Below are 16,476 nucleotides of genomic sequence, written 5' to 3'. Positions count from 1 at the left end.
GAAAACCTAAATTGCTACAGCTAACTGGATTGCTGGCATAACTGCATAAGAAGAAGGTGAAATAGTGAGAATACATGGAAAAGTGGGAATGGCCCTGATTGGAGGATCTGAACAGGGAGCTGTGGATTTTTGCAAATCACACTACAGGCTGTAGGTGGTGCCAATTTTTTTTTAAATTACCTGCCTAATGTAGTTCTACATTGGGTCAGTTTCAGCAAATATGACAGAAAGTTAGTTTTATAAGTCTTACCTACTGCATCTTTAAAATCTAATTTTTTTTCCTCATGCTAATGACACGTGTACGTTTGTTTGTGTGGAAAGCCCGCTTTTATTAAGCAACTGTAGGAAGGAATTTGGAAATGTCAACAGATGAGCGCATCAGCGCACACGGGGCAAGAAGCGCACGTTAACAAGCTGTTTAATTTAAAATGTTCAATGTTGTTAACCTTTCCTGATTGCTTTGTTTCCGACCGTGGTCAGAAAACCAGGGGAGACTCGTTACCTCCAGGGCCGACGTTATAAAATGAATAACGTCGGAATCCCGTTTTTGGTGAGCAAATGAATGAACTTGGCTTTCAGTCTGGGGGTTATTTCGGACACCTCACACACTGTGTACAAAACTTAAACTTATTCCCCCAACTCTGCTCCGGTCGCATCTACACGTCTGTTTCCTTTTTCTGTATCTCTCTTCTGCCCACTTTACACACACACACACACACACGCACACACACACACACACACACACACACACACACACACACACACACACACACACACACACACACACACACACACACACACAGAGGCACTGAGCTCTCTTAAAGGAGCCACAGCACCATTTTACAACAAATGCCTTATCGCGCAGATGTGACCGAGCCCGACCCGAACCCGAAACATCATTTCTAAATATCTGTCCGAACCCGGCCCGGGTCGGGTAGCCGCACTCTAGTTCAAGGACGCTGATGCACTCAGGGGGGTAAAGTTTATTCTCCGTCAATGGAGAGCCACCATCGTGATGCCACGCGCCCCACCGTGTCAGACACACACTAATCCTAGTCGCGGGCGCTGGACGGGAAATTGACAAGTGCGTCGGTCTTAAACTAGCAAAGACACTTGCTTCAGGCTTTGCGTCGGGCTTTGCGCTGTGCTGCGCAGGGTGCAAGATGGCCGCCCCTTAAGTGGAAGCTCTTTTTTCCCCTATATCTACTCTACTCGCTTTACCTGCTAGTAACGTTGGACACAGCGGTCTCGAGCGAGAGAGAAAAAAGCGTTAACGTGGAACGCTATCACTTTCCTTTCTCCCCTCATAAGTTTGTCGACAATACTGTGTACGTGCATCAATAAGTAAGTCTGATGTCCTGTAGGTACGGGACGATGTTATACAGGATTTATGAATGTACGTTAGCAACAGTAGGCTAATTCACGAGGGTGCTATTTTATGTGTGAGCCGGGAATGGTTGCGCATCTGTTCATGTGCGCTGCAAGAGTTATGTTTCTGTTTATTGAATGCGTTATTCAGTGCAAACATAACCGAGAATGTAGTTTAATCTCAGTAATGATGGTATATTAGGTTATTACTGTCGCTCTGTTGAAGGCAAACGTCCCACTGTACTGTTGTTACACAGATCACGGACATCTGATTGACTTTACTGCACCGTAGTTAGCTAAGTGAAAGTAGGTCAAGTTGTAAAAAAAACTGCCCCTACCAGCCCCCCCGACGACGATATCATCGTCCATCGCCATGTTTTATGTGAGCATCGTCAACTGCCAATTTAGGGGACATCGCCCAACCCTAGTATATCGGAAAAAGTGAAAGTCATACAGTATGTTGAAAAAAAGCCATTAAAAAGTCGTTGTATGGTATGTAGAAAAAAATCAAGCTGTAGCTGACAGTATGCAGAAGTAGTAGGTGACCGAAAATCGTACAGAAGAATCGGATAACAATACTGTGAGTACTGCTGAATCAGCATTCACACAATAAAATGTACGCCGTTGCACCCCTGAGTTCTGCCACCTTCTCATTCAGGAGTACAAGGCCTGTAACCTGGAAGCGTGTCCAGAGGTAAAGAGGAACACACCTTGGACCCCCTGGATGCCTGTCAATGTGACTCAGGGTGGAGCTCGTCAGGAGCAAAGGATGCGCTACATGTGCCGGGCCCACCTGTCTGATCCCCACGAGCTGCAGATTGGACGCAGGAAGGTGGAGACACGCTTCTGTCCCAACGATGGTACAGCAGCCTGCGAGACAGATAGTAAGTTAACCAGCTTTTTTAGTGCATGTGTGGGGAAATGTCAATACCATAATGTGCAATAACACTGTAACACCAAGCACCCACCTCACAAGTAAAGTATATATTTTATAGTGTCAAATACACCATTTAAACAGGTAAATAACATACTGTTTATACTGTCATATCCACCTACCTCAGGTATATAAGCAACCTGCTATACTAATAATTCTTTAATCATTCCAGCACCATTTGCACTATTGTCTTACTGTATATATATTATATATATATTTTATATACATACTTTTATCTGTACCTAGTAGTCAAATGTTTGTTTACCTTTGTTGAGCTTTCTGTCTTGTTTTAGCTGTATATCTATTCTGTGTACACTGAATTGGCCATTAAAGCAGATACAGATAATCAGTTATCTGAATCTATCTGTACACAGAAACACATACAGTACTGCACAGTCACCAAACACATAAATACTCTCTTCTGTACAAACACAGTGAGAAGGCAGCAGCGTGCTAAGATTTCTTCCAGTACTGGCATGACATGTTGAAAGGGCGCTCCCGTTAGACCTGTTAGCTTCCCTACATGCTGTTAGTGACGGGGTCACAGTCCAGCACTTCCATATACACACCGACACAGAGAGAGCTACAGTGTCACGGTCCACTGCTCTCCACTGGTGCCTTTTTCATGCTCCCTTCTCCTGAATCGATTACTTGTCTCCCCCTGTCAGCCTCGTGGGGGGCCGCATCGACTCTGACAAAGTGATGAAACACCGACAGCAGTCAACTGTGGGATGCATGAGAGACACAGATAGAGTTTGAGAGAAGGACAGGCAGAGAAATATGCCTGCTGGCAAAGTCATATACACTGTGTGACACTCAAAGAATCTCCATGCTTCACATCTCTCTTTAAATTCTCTCTATCCGACAGCACTGCATATATTTCTTTCTGTGACTTTAATCTAACCTGGAACTGTTTTCCTTTTTACTCGCTCTTTCTTCTCTCTGTAGCCCTTGTCGAGGAGCTCCTGAAGACACCGGTGGTGAGAGTGGCGGGTGCTGGCTGGTCATCATGGGAGACCTGGTCCAGCTGCTCACAGAGCTGTGCCAAAGGCTACCGTACCCGGCGGCGAAGCTGCGCCGGACCAGAGGGGAAGAGCGCCCCTGTTGCATGCCGTGGGTCGCCTGTGGAGTACCAGGACTGCAATGTCCAGGCATGTCCTGGTGAGTACAGACACACCAAAAACATGATCTTCATGCTTATTTAGGGCTCATTATTTTAAAAACAAAATGAAAATGAATTGGTGTTTATTCTGATTTTTCTTTTAAAAACATTTTTTTATTACTTAAATTGCATATCTGGCGCTGTTGGATTTAAGGGACATACTGATCAATCAAAGTCTTTAGAGAACTTCATGCGAGTTGGCAGCCTCAGATGAGTTTGAAGATATTAAAACTGTGCTGGTTTTTACCATCATGTCGTTCCAACAGTCTCTCTAATACAACTTGAATGCGTGAAGTTATAAACACTCAAATAGAGTACAGATAAAGTCAGTTATTGGTCTTTTTCTAACTTCTTCAGTATATTATGGGTTCATAAAGTAAATACATGCATTATATTACATGTCATTTAGCTGATGCTTTTATCCAAAGCAACTTACAATTGCTGTGTATGTCAGAGGTCGCATGCCTCTGGAGCAACTAGGGGTTAAGTGTCTTGCTCAGGGACACATTGGTCAATGTATCACAGTGGGAATTGAACCCAGGTCTCCCACACCAAAGGCATGTGTCATATCCACTGCACCATCACCACCCCCACTGAGAGACGGAGATAGAGACAGAGATGGAGGAAGGTCAATGGTGGTAGTAAAATTCTGCTGAGTGGATCGATCATTAGCTTCATTAGCTAATGGTTACCAGCAGTTGCAGCCGTGTAGGGACAAATGAAGTTATCTATTTCAAACTACTCATCAAACCATAATCAGCTGACCTAGGGCTCTGCTGACCACAGACTGCTGCACTGACAGGCTACACTTATTAAACCAGACTGAGGACAGGCACACGCTCGCGCACACACGCACGCACACACACACACACACACACACTCATTGACACAATCGCTGGCATTAGAAAAAGCTCCTAAGAGCCTGGCTGAAATATTCATGGTAACTGGTTCACTGGTAACTTATGAATTAAGGATTTATGATTGGTTGGTGCAAAGCTGATCAAATCCTGTAGTGTATTTATTTATTAAAAAGATAAACTTTAAAATGTAAATGTCAGTTGTTATCCACGTGAAATCCAGGGCCATTAGCTTAGCAACTGACACATGCAACCACAGCCCAGGCAAGGCAGCCTTGGTTACTTCCCCAACCAATCAGGAAGCCTTTTGCCATGAGTGTCACGTGTACAGTCTCACTGCGCCTGTCCTAGGTAAAAAAAAGAAAAGAAAACGCAGGTGAGAAGGACAAGGCCAGTGACAACAGAGAGAATGAGTGCAAAATAGTAATTGATGATGAGATTAGAGAGGACGGAGGCAATATAGATTGCCGTGATTGAAATGAATAGTGTGTGTGTGTGTGTGTGTGTGTGTGTGTGTGTGTGTGTGTGTGTGTGTGTGTGTGTGTGTGAAAAGGCAGACAGACATTGAGTCAGTCGGTAAGTCACAGTTAGCCTGAATTCGATTATGAGTTTCATTGTAAGAACTTCTGACCTAAAAAAATAAAACAGCCCTTAAAGTAAAGTTTGTATTCTGTTACTCCAGTTCCCAGCATGATATCCCTGCAGACAACAAACAGTAAAAAAATAATTAATATTCATTTGTTAACATGGCATGCTCTTAAATCAATCACTCAACCAAAGAGCTGTTTCTAAGTCTTGGGTAAGTTCATGTCACCTCTTGTCAAAGTAAAGTCTAAAGTCATTCAATTCAAGTCTCAGTTCCATCCAAGTCTAGTCCAAGTCAAGTCCAAGTCAAGTCTCAAGTTTTGTCAAAGCTAGTCTTGAGTCGTAAATCATGTCTTTGAAGTCTGCTGTAAGTAAATATACTGTGTAAGGTGTGCAGTTTTGCAAGGCCTGCTGTCATTATTAGGGGTCCAAGCCCGAGTCTGCAAGAACTGGCAATAGCAAAGCTATGCCGTTCGCACAGCAGGGCTGTGGAACCCTATTGTTTTTCTACTGATTAATCTTCTTCTTCGTTATTCTTCTCCGCCTAAAACTCCGACTGCAGCCTAAACTGTACATGGTGGGGGGTTGCCATTTTCAGGACTGGCCCCAAACTCCGCAAGGACCTCAGGCGCAACAATTCACGCACTTCCACCACTAGGTAGCGCTATAGCAGAAAACGTGTTTGGCCCTATAACTCCTACACCGTACACCGTAAGGCTGAGCAATTTTATCGATTCTGCGATATAAATCGATTTTTAAGCCGCGAGTATCGGTACATAAGTCCTTTCAAATCCCCCGTGTTTACCCCCGTTCGCGCTGCAGGAAGAGCGATTTGGTCAGCCAGCCGCTAGTGTCGCTGTAAAGCAAGTTACCCGTACTAACTTTACACAGACGCCGACGTCTACGGGCGCTGACCGCTGACACACAGAGCCGATAATCGGCCGTCGGTCCGTCTGGCGAGGTCAGTGACTCGAGTCTGTTCAGTGTGTTCCGTGCCGTCGTCCGTCCGAGGAGCCGTCAGCCTTCATTTTGGCTGATTTGACATGCTCAGTCGGAGACAGGGCAGTCGGGACTCAGCCGGAAATGGCGAGCGGGTGAGCCTCTCAAAATCTGACGAAAATCTTTTAAACTGACCTTTGTCGATCTGAAATGAAGACAGATTCAGCAACTGCATGGCCTATTTGTCGCTTAAAATGTTTTCAGAAACACGTTTCGGTGAACTATTTTAGTACAATATGAGATTGTATTCTGAACAAGCCACCATGACAGTCTGGCTGTGAATTTCCGGAGAAAAAAGAACCACGTGACGCGTTCGTCCAATCAGCTGCCGGTTCTCATTTTCTGGGAAACAATCAGACTGTTAACGGAAACAATACAGAGCAGCGCCGCCTGCTGCTATGGAGACGTATTACGTTTCGCGCACGCGCAGAGCGTATGCTCAAGTCGGCGTCTCTTCGGTGTGTTCTAAGGAGAAGCCATGGTACTAGTTTACTTACCTGGTGGCTAGACTGGCTACCTCATATGTTCAGTGTCATGCTAAAAAAGCTGTCAAAGAAACTGTTCAGAACAAGCCACTTGCTGCACTTTTTAACTCTCCATTGTTAATTGCAATACTGCACTTTATTTACTTTTCAAAGGCTTGTAAGCTTTCAATAAATGGAACAAATTTTCTCAACACATCTTTGATTCATTTTGTCCAGCATTTGCAAGCTGTAGATTCTCTGTCCAGTCAGAGACATATATTATGTAATTGATGTTTTTAGTTTTCAGTTCAAATTATTAAATCTAAGAAAATGGAACACTTACAAGATGTCACCAAAATCACTGTCCCCTTTAAATCTTTCAGAAAATTATGTAAGTGTATCGAATCGTATCGAATCGTATCGTTGGCTGAATATCGTGATATATATCGTATCGTGAGCTGAATATCCTGTATCGTATCGTATCGTATCGTGAGATTAGTGTATCGCTACAGCCCTAGTACACCGGACATTTTAAAACCATATATCCACGCGTTCCCTGGATCCAACTGAATCACGTGATATAGGCCACGCCCATTTCCGCCTAAACTTTAATGCGTGAAAAATCGCGATTTATCAACAACCTACTTTTTCGAACTCCTCCTAGACTGTGCAACCGATTTGCACGAAATTTGGCAGGCAGCATCTCCAGATGGGCCAGACAAAAAGTTAGTAAAAATAATTTTGATAGATTTGTGTAGCTAACTATGAAAAACACCAACTTTGCCATATCTCGGCCAAAATAAATGCCATCAACGCCAAACTTTATATTCTTGTTTGACATGACCCTCTGAAGGTCCCCTACGTGTTTTACGAAAATTGGTCACTAGGGGGCGCTACAAGTACAAAACGTTTAAATTTCATGAACCGCTCATCCGATTTTTACAAAATTTGTTGGGTACCATCTAGGGCCACTCCTGAGGCCAACCCTAGAGTGGGGTACTGAGGGGTCAAAGTGGGCGTGGCCTATGGGACCCAAGTCTAAATTTACTACTTACACTAATGTGATAGATAGACAATGGGTCTTGGACCACACCTACCAAGAATTACACATGTGGACCACTAGGTGGCGCTATTATGTTTTTTTTGTGCCTTTAAGTCCCACACACATCACATATTAGAAATCCTTACATCCACATCTTACTTGAATCAAGCTGAATCACATGATATAGGCCACGGCCATTTCCGCTCAAAATATTTTTTTGCAATATCGCGCAATGCCCAAAACCAACTTTCTCGAACTCGTCCTAGTCCGTGCGACGGATCAGCACGAAACCTGGTACGTAGCATCTCCAGATAGAACTGACCAAAAGTTACTCAAGGAATTTTGCTACGTTAAAGTATGCGCATTTGACGACCAAACAAATTTTCATAGCTAGCTACCACACACGTATCATATCATATCTCGGCCAAATGAAATGTTATCAGCAAAGAACTGGAGATCATTGTTCAACATCCCACTACGATGCTCTGTACCAAATTTGGCGAAGATTGGCCTTTAGGGGGCGCTATAAGCAACGTTTATTTGTTTTGGCCAATAACTCAATGCATTTAAATGGGAAAATTGCAATTGCAATATCTCTGCCACAGTAAATGCAATCAACACGAAACTTGTGATGCTCGTTCAGCATGCCGCTCTGAGGCTCTCTACTAAATTTGGCGAAGATCGGCCATTAGGGGGCGCTATAATAAACGTAGACGTGTTTTGGCCCTTTGACTCAATGTTAAGGACATATTTGCAATGGGAATGTACCACAGACCTTGCAGCTCACACTTCTCAATATTTACTGATGTTTGCCTCCTACGTTACGTTTTGGTTTTCGCTTTTGCGTGCTCCTCTGGTTTTTTACAAAAAACAAACTTCTTAAGCCACCTGACAAAGTTTCCACAACCTTCACAGTGGACAAATGCAACTCTTTTCTCTCACTTTTTCAATCCAAAATCAACACCATTCATAGGCGCCGATGAAAATACTGAGCACCCACGTGTGCCAGACTGCCAGTAGGCTACATTCATTTACAATTAAACATTGCAGTTGGTGCTAAGTGGAGAGTCTGTCATAGTGTGATTGGTTATGTCGGTGGCATTGATTCTTAATTTCCCACAAAGCTGATCGCGGTAACGTGTCAGTTAAACTTTTCATCTCCAATCCTATCCATAAATCATTGTTAAAGGTAGTCTGTATATGCGTGGAGGTGAACTGTTGACCGCTACGTTTGCAACGGCAACGTACCGTGGACGTCGCGGCTCGTGCCTCTCGATATTTACCGACGCTTGCCTCCCCGCCGCCCGGCTTCGGGTTCCGCTTTCGCGCACTCCCTGGGGCGTCGGGGCCGACTGGCGTGGGTGGCTTGGGCCCCGTCATAACTGCTTGCAGTTCTAGTTTTTCATTGTTTCAGAACATTACCAGGTCAAAATTCTTGTGACTCGAGTCTACAGCTCTGCCAATAAATTTGGTCCAATTCAAATGAAGGTTTCTGGTGTTCGTGATCAGCCAAACAACAACATGGAGGTCGGGGATAGCATGTTTCCTAGCTTTCAAATTCAAATTTCTCAACATAAATCAGCTACACAGAACTACAGGCAGACAGTCAGAAAAACAGTATGTCAGTCAGGTAGTCAGTGAGTCAGACACTCAAGTAAACCATGAGTTAGTGAAAAAGTCAATCAGGCAGAGCGGTGGCTGGCTGTGAGAGCTAGTCAGAGTTAAGTGGTCACAGCGTGCCTCACTCTCTGTCACACTAATCTACTCAGCTAATAGAGAATTCTGCAGCACTGTGACGTTACCTGGCAACGGCTCCTCTCTCTCCGTCATCAACCAGTCAACCACCCAGTCAATTAGTCAGTTATGCTCTTCTGATTTGATCAGATTAAACATTAACGGTCCCTATGGGAAGACTAAATCAATGCAACAGTAAGATAGGACAAAGCAAAGACAAAGTAGGATATGATCAGAAAGAGAGTAAATCCCCAAATAGACATTTATTAAAACAGTAGAACATAGATAGTGGGAACATGTCTTAAAAAAGCATGTGTGTGCAACAGTAGGGCCCAGTAAGAGAAAAATGATTGGAAAATGTGTATAACTTCACATGAAGACAAAGTAAAAGCTGTGAACGATCAGACAGAATGTGTTTATTGTTTGTAGGACATCCATTATTTTAGTAAGTTAGTAAGTCTCTTTTAGGCCAGCTTCACCAGCTAGGCTCCAACAGGTTGGTCATGGATACATCCAGCCTTGTGATAAAGGTCTACACAAAGTCCAATTATTTAAAAGTGCATAATAGAGATCAATAAAACTATGTTCATCTTGTCTGTGAATATTCCACTTGACCCTAATATGATTTTGCTGCACCAAATCTGAATCTGAAACCCCAAGAATATAAATGTATTGATTTGACAGGCAAACTATGGCTCTCATCTGGAAGAAAATGGAGGCATCTACAATTGGTGCTTGGATCAAGAATATGGTGCAATGTATGTCCATGGAGAGACATATAAACTTAGCACAAATTCTGCCATTGACTCGTTTGGTGGATTGGATGATTGAAGTTTGAAGAAACAAGACATATTGGCAATTTGACAATTTATTCATTTCACAAACAGGAGCCTCAGTAGCGTGTGGAAGAACCATACACAGCCACAACAGCCTGGCACCTCCTCCTCATGCTGGTCACCAGCCTGGTCACACACTGCTGTGGGATGGCATCCCATTCTTCAACCAGCATTTGTCGCAAGTCAGCCAATGTGGTTGTGTTGGTCACTCTGGCACGAACAGCACGCCCAAGCTGATCCCACAAGTGTTCAATGGGTTTGAGGTCAGGACTGCTGGCAGGCCATTCCATTCTCTCCACTCCCACATTCTGGAGGTAGTCTCTGATAAACCCCGCCCTGTGGGGGCGAGCGTTGTCATCTTGGAGGATAGAGTTCGGTCCCAGACTGTGGAGATATGGGATTGCCACTGGTTGCAGAATCTCATCTCTATATCTCTCTGCATTGAGATTGCCTCCAATGATGACAAGAGTCGTTTTTCCAGTGAGGGAGATGCCGCCCCACACCATCACACTGCCTCCACCAAAAGGTGTTACTCTATCAGTGCAGCAATCAGCATAGCGTTCTCCGCGTCTTCTCCACACGTTGACCCTATGATCCAACTGCCGTAGGCAGAATCTGGACTCATCACTGAACATAACGTTCCTCCACATGTTCAGGTTTCAGTGCACGTGTTGCCAACACCAGCGCAAACGGGCCTGCCGGTGAAGGGCAGTCACGGCAGGACTCCTGGCAGCCCTATGAGACCGGAGATTGGCTGCGTACAGTCTGTTCAGGATTGTCTGGGCAGAGAGCCGTCGACCATATCGTCCTGCAAACCTTGACTGCAAATCTGTAGAAGACAGCCTACGGCACCTAAGTGCTGACTAGGGTTGGGTACCGAAACGCGGTGCCAATAGGGCACCGGTGCCGATGTAAACGGTAGTAACGAGACCGAATAAGAAAGAAAAATTCGGTGCCTCATTTCAGTGCCTGACTTTACACTACACTCGACAGCAGGTAACGTTAGCCTACCTTTAGCTAGCAGCTAGATTAAACATGGTTAAAATGCTGACAGCTAACGTTAAACAGTGTAAAGTGTGACTGTATTTCATTGTAGAGGATTCCAACACAGGGACGTAACAGTCTGCTCTGCAGCGCAGCAGCTGCCGTTGTCGGAATTAAACAACGCAGACGGTGCATTCACTTAAAACAGGTAGCCTTGTGGTGCATTCAAAGTTATTGTAAAATACCCTTTTCCCATCTGGTGGTTGTTTTTGTCGTTCAACAGCAATTTACTGGTGAAATAAGTTATTGTTATAAGTTATAGTTATTACATTATTATGAAATCTTTAATTTTGACCATATGGCCTTAGCAATAAACAAGCCGTTCTTTAATGTCGCTGATTGTGGTTTAGTACCCTTCTTTTTTTTCTTCTTTTTTTAACTTTATTAAAAAGTACCGGTTCAGGCACCGTTTAGGCACCGGCACCGTTTTAAAAGTATCGCTTTAGCACTGGTATCGGAAAAACCCAAACAATACCCAACCCTAGTGCTGACAGGGTGAGGAAATGGTCTTCTTGGGGTGTCGTCTTCTTGGGACGCCCACTTCGCGGCCTGTCTTTGACATCCCCCATTATATGGAATTTGGCCTTCAGTTTGGAGATGGTACTAGGGCTCACTCCAAATAATGCCGCAACTTGGTTTTGCGGAACACCAGCTTGAAGTTGCCCTATCGCAAGGGCCCTATCCAGATCAGTCAAACGCGGCATGCCGATTCTTGGAGCAGACACTTACTGATTGTAGCTGTACTTACAGTAGTAGGGCCCATGCTCACAGGTGCTGCACCTGGGGGTACCAGAAGTTCAAAACAAGTGTCAATAACAACAGCAAAATAATCTGTCTGTGTATGGTTCTTCCACACGCTACTGAGGCTCCTGTTTGTGAAATGAATAAATTGTTAAATTGCCAATATGTCTTGTTTCTTCAAACTTCAATCATCAAATCCACCAAACACTAAACGAGTCAATGGCAGAATAAGCTGTTTGGCATTGGCAGAGAAGATTTGGCAAATTTTTCATGGGCACAACCCACATACTCAGCGCTGCTGCTCATCCCACAAATGCATGTTCAAACAAATGGGGCACCATTTGAAAGGGAACTAAACAGGCGTTCCAATGGTATAAGATTTATTGCCAAAAAGCATTGTTACCACAGAGAAATTATCTACCAAACACAAATTCCCTTACTTTTTGTGCTAAGTTTATATTAAGAGGCAAATTGGGGGTGTATGAGAAAATCTGGTGGCCATTTGACGGGTTGAAGTTGTGATGCAAGTCTCTAAAGACTGACCATTAAAATGGCCATTGTGTGTGTATTACAGTAAAAGGTGCATGGTCCTGCTGGTCGTCTTGGTCTCAGTGCTCAGTTGGTTGTGGCGGCGGTCACTACCAACGCACACGCTCCTGTAACAGCCCTGCACCCACTAATGGAGGGGACATCTGCATCGGACTACACACTGAAGAGGCCCTGTGTAACACACACACCTGCGATGGTAAGGTCACACATAAATTCAAAATCTAACTCTGTCATGTTGCCACTGCTTGGGGTCCTTTCATCACACCTCCAGGCAGGCAATCGTCTCTCACACTGTGTCATTTCTGTGCTGTACCATTTGCCAAATTGCTTCTTTCATCTTTTCCTAATGAATAAAGCAGGTCTTAGATATATGAAAAGATAAACAGACTCATGCTGAGAAAACAAGCCATCCTCCCATCGTGTCGTTTCTCGCCGTGCTACTGGAGCTCCATGGCAACCTCTCTGGAAAGGTTTAAAAAGAGATCTACTGTACTTGTGTTGTTGAACTGAACATAGGAAGTCTTACTTAATGAGTCTGAAGTTTTAAATGTTTGTGTGAATGTTCATGAGAGTGCATGTTTGAAACTGGTACTAAAAAGCAAACAAGACATTATCACGTGTACGTCTAACTGACAAGTTTTTTGAGAAAAGAACAGTTTTTTAAACAGAACAGTTACAAAAGTTTAGTTTATTAGTGCAAAACAGGGTAACATGTCAGAACAAGTTAACCCAAATTACAAACAAAGCCCCTGTCTTTTCTCACCCTCCTCTAAAGGCATGCTGTTTCATTTGCCCAGCTTTCAGGGTATTCATTTCTGATATTTCTGCTTTCATCAATCTTGTTTTAGTCATGGAACTTTGTCAAGAATGCCTGACAAATGTCCAACCTCTACTGCTTTTTCTTTGACATGATTTTCCTACGTCTACAAGGTGTGCATTGGATAACAACAATTTACTAGGGAGGTGAATGGAATTTTGTTGTTGTATGCTGCTCCAGGCATGAAACCTGTTCCATGAAACATTCCAGAATTAGTGTTAGATCGACCTGCAAATCAATTATCAATCAGCTTTTGTTAACTTTAATATGTCTTTCAATATTGATTGGCATTGTTCCAAATTCATATTTGGACCTTTTAATAACTGTAAATACTGTCCTTCCAGAAAAATGAAGTTTTTTTGTGATTGTTGCGGGCAAAAATCCTTGATTATGCGGCATGTTTTCTTAAAAAATGTGATGGAATACGCGGGATATTTATGCAATTTTATGCGATGAAATTGCAGGAACTTGCAAAAACTGCGGCTTCATCATGGCTTCATCACAGGGTTTACAGCTTTTCGATGATGTTCACGTTGCGTAATTACGTCACTTCATAACGTTCGAAACGAACGAAAATGGCTGCTCTTGTGTGAAGTAAACGCAACATTTTTCAACTTTCTGCTAAGATATATGTGACTTTTTTGCAACGAAAATGCGGGGATTATGAAATCATGCAAGCCCCGCATATTTTGTGCAGAAATTGGCAATTTATGCGGCGAAAGTGCAGCGTATTTGAAAAAATGCGGCCCCCGCATAAATATGCGGACTTCGGCTGATTATGCATTGTATTATGCGATCACATAATCGCGTTTTTTTGGAGGGACTGTAAATAAGTTTGAGTCCTCTAGAACACAGTCAGCAGTTTTCTTCTGGACTGTTACATACCTGGAAAGAAACATTGCTATTTCATTTTTTTAAATGTAACTTTTCAATGCTGTGAGCAACACACATTAATTTCTGTTGGTGCTGCTGGGCAAGAGACAAAACTTTTAGAGGTAGACATCTCAAAACCTGGATAAATATAAACAAAAATATTAAGATACCACTAGAGGTAAGTGAGAAAATGATTAAGTCATTTGCATGCACTGATCATTAATAACATAACTAGTATAACATAAACTATACGATAAGTTTACAAAGTAAAATAACAATAAAAAAAGTAAATTACAAACACAAGTTGCTTATGCCAAAGTTGGGTTGAAATTAAATTAGTTCTAATGGTGTTCAATTTTTTTTTCTTTGATTTGGAGGTTAGCCATGCTTTCCCCAAAGTCTCTTACCATATGATGATGAGATGTGAGATGTATAACACCGCCCTCTGTGTTCCCCTCTCTATTCCCATTCTGCTGCCACAAGGACACTGAAATATTCATGAGATCTGCCTGCTAATCCAGGAGGAGAAAAAAGTCCAGCATCACTCATAAGGGATTCAGCCCAACTCTAGATAATATCAAACAGCCTTCAACGTTTTGTCGCCACAATTGCCCAGACAAATATTCATTGTCTGGGAGGTGTATGTGTTTCAGATTGTGTTTTGTTATTGTTTTGTAGTGCAGATGCTTTCTGTCCAAATTAAATAGTTGTTTCCTCTTAACTGTCGGTTTCCTCAGATGCTTTTCATTTTGAATCAGCCAAGCTGTCAGTCACGCTGAGAAAAATGCTTACAGTCAGCCTCCCTGGTAATTACAAAGAAAGGAAAATGGCTTTTTGTCTTTCTTTTCTTCCCTTTGCCGAGATGCTAATCAGCCACCTTTATCAGGTTAATGTTTTCCTGTTTGGCGTGGACCAACATGTCCTGTTAGGCCTTTGCCAATCAACTGTCTACTAACAACCTCTCCAGCCCCTATCCATCTCTTCATCCGTTTCTTTATTGACAGGCACAATATCAGACATCTATCGGGGTCCTCCTGGTGCCGCCATTCTCTCTGCATGCGTAATTAGAGCCAAGCTGGCTGTCAGTCACAGGAATATTTGATGCCTCTGTCGCAGGTCATTTGATTAAAGTTTCCACCAGTAATGGAGGACAGCAGGAAGGACTGTAGGGACAGAATACTAACGAGGAGCTTCAGGCCTGGTGGCATTGCTTCTGACTCAAACGAACGATCTTGCAGGTCATACGGTTGACAAAAATAAATGGAAATAAATGAAGCAATTAAAGTAGGCTGTAGTGGTGCACAGTTATTAAACACATTTGAGGTGGTTGGTGTGTTGTGTGTGTCTAGATGGTTGTGTGGCAAGAAGGGAGCAGCTGGTGGAGACTGAGCAGCCTGTCAGTGAGCACCAGACTGATAGGAAAGGTAAAAGAGGCCTGTTCACTGTCTCTACTTGGGCACTATTTGCCAAAACTGCACACTCGAGAGCACCCTGAATAACAAACCAGCTTTTTCATTAGCTTTTCATTGCAGTAGCCTGTGCTCCCTTTATTTTGAGTGCTTTTAATACATTGTGAAAGAGTGCAGCAAGTGCATGGTTCAAAGGGAGGAGCTGAGAGTTGGGAATTTTCTTTTTCCTCTTGGGTAGGAGCCTTTGTTTACCGGTCGGCTACTGCGGGGAAACGGCACTAAAGCTTGGCTCAGGAGACAAACATCTTCGCTATGCACTAAACAAACTCTTCATGGGTTTACTCTTCCAATCCTGTTTACATCACAAACACTTTTTGGTGCGTTTGGTCTGTTTGGCTGGTTGGGAAGGTTAGCGGCCGCGGGTGGTGACAGCTTGGGTGGGCGCGTTGGTTTCCAGGGCGTCCGGCTTTGTGTTTGTCTGGGTTTGTATTGATTGTTCTTTTGTCTGTGTTTAGGTGGCTGGATGGCCTGGTCGCTGTGGTCAGCCTGTGATGATTCAGGCTTGCAGATGAGGAGTCGGGTGTGTGGTGCTCAGGCCAACACCCCCTGTGTCGGAAACAGCACTCAGCACAGAGACTGCAATGAAATACCTGGTGAGTCTGTCAGCTCTCAGATACACACTGTACCTGTGCAGCTTCCTTCAAAGTTGTCGTAACAGATTGAGGTTGCCGGTTAAAACGTTTCTCGATTGCAACATCCTCTTGCCAGGATTTTGAGGGTACAAACTGTTTCCTTTGCAGCCCTGAATATCCCAAAATATAATGCATGCTTACTTGCTTTATCATGTTTTTGGGTTGCCTTAGTCAGGACAAACTGTATGATGCCTTTAAATAGAAACATGCAAGTTTGTATCTTTTCACGTGGAAAGCAAAGTACATGTGCTTGCCGTTCTGGTAGTTTAGCCTTGAGCGCTTTTCAAAAATGCTTACAGCAACTGGCCAGTTCAAGTTTCAAGTTCCCAGAGCTCAAAATTGTCTTTAAGTTGCTTGTTTTGTCTGACCA

At 43.4% G+C, this 16,476-nt stretch overlaps 1 protein-coding gene across 7 annotated transcripts in view; it reads left to right on the top strand.

The window, feature by feature from the left end:
• sema5ba (sema domain, seven thrombospondin repeats (type 1 and type 1-like), transmembrane domain (TM) and short cytoplasmic domain, (semaphorin) 5Ba) overlaps positions 1-16,476 on the top strand; it is a 198,142-nt gene that overhangs the window by 168,754 nt on the left and 12,912 nt on the right. For 4 of the 7 annotated variants that reach the window (XM_031324031.2, XM_031323963.2, XM_031323827.2 and 1 more), the window contains 5 exons: positions 2,027-2,252; positions 3,251-3,463; positions 12,341-12,511; positions 15,355-15,429; positions 15,930-16,067. In XM_031324031.2, coding sequence (XP_031179891.1) covers positions 2,027-2,252; positions 3,251-3,463; positions 12,341-12,511; positions 15,355-15,429; positions 15,930-16,067 — 823 coding nt within the window. Of the gene's footprint in view, positions 1-2,026; positions 2,253-3,250; positions 3,464-12,340; positions 12,512-14,488; positions 14,727-15,354; positions 15,430-15,929; positions 16,068-16,476 lie in introns of those variants that run through there. The other 3 variants (XR_004109298.2, XM_031324087.2, XM_031324146.2) reach the window with 3 other exon arrangements.

Source organism: Sander lucioperca, chromosome 8, assembly GCF_008315115.2.
Source record: "Sander lucioperca isolate FBNREF2018 chromosome 8, SLUC_FBN_1.2, whole genome shotgun sequence".
Lineage (NCBI taxonomy): Eukaryota > Metazoa > Chordata > Actinopteri > Perciformes > Percidae > Sander > Sander lucioperca.
Note: the sequence above shows the minus strand (reverse complement) of the source record. Positions and strands in the feature narration are given on the sequence as shown.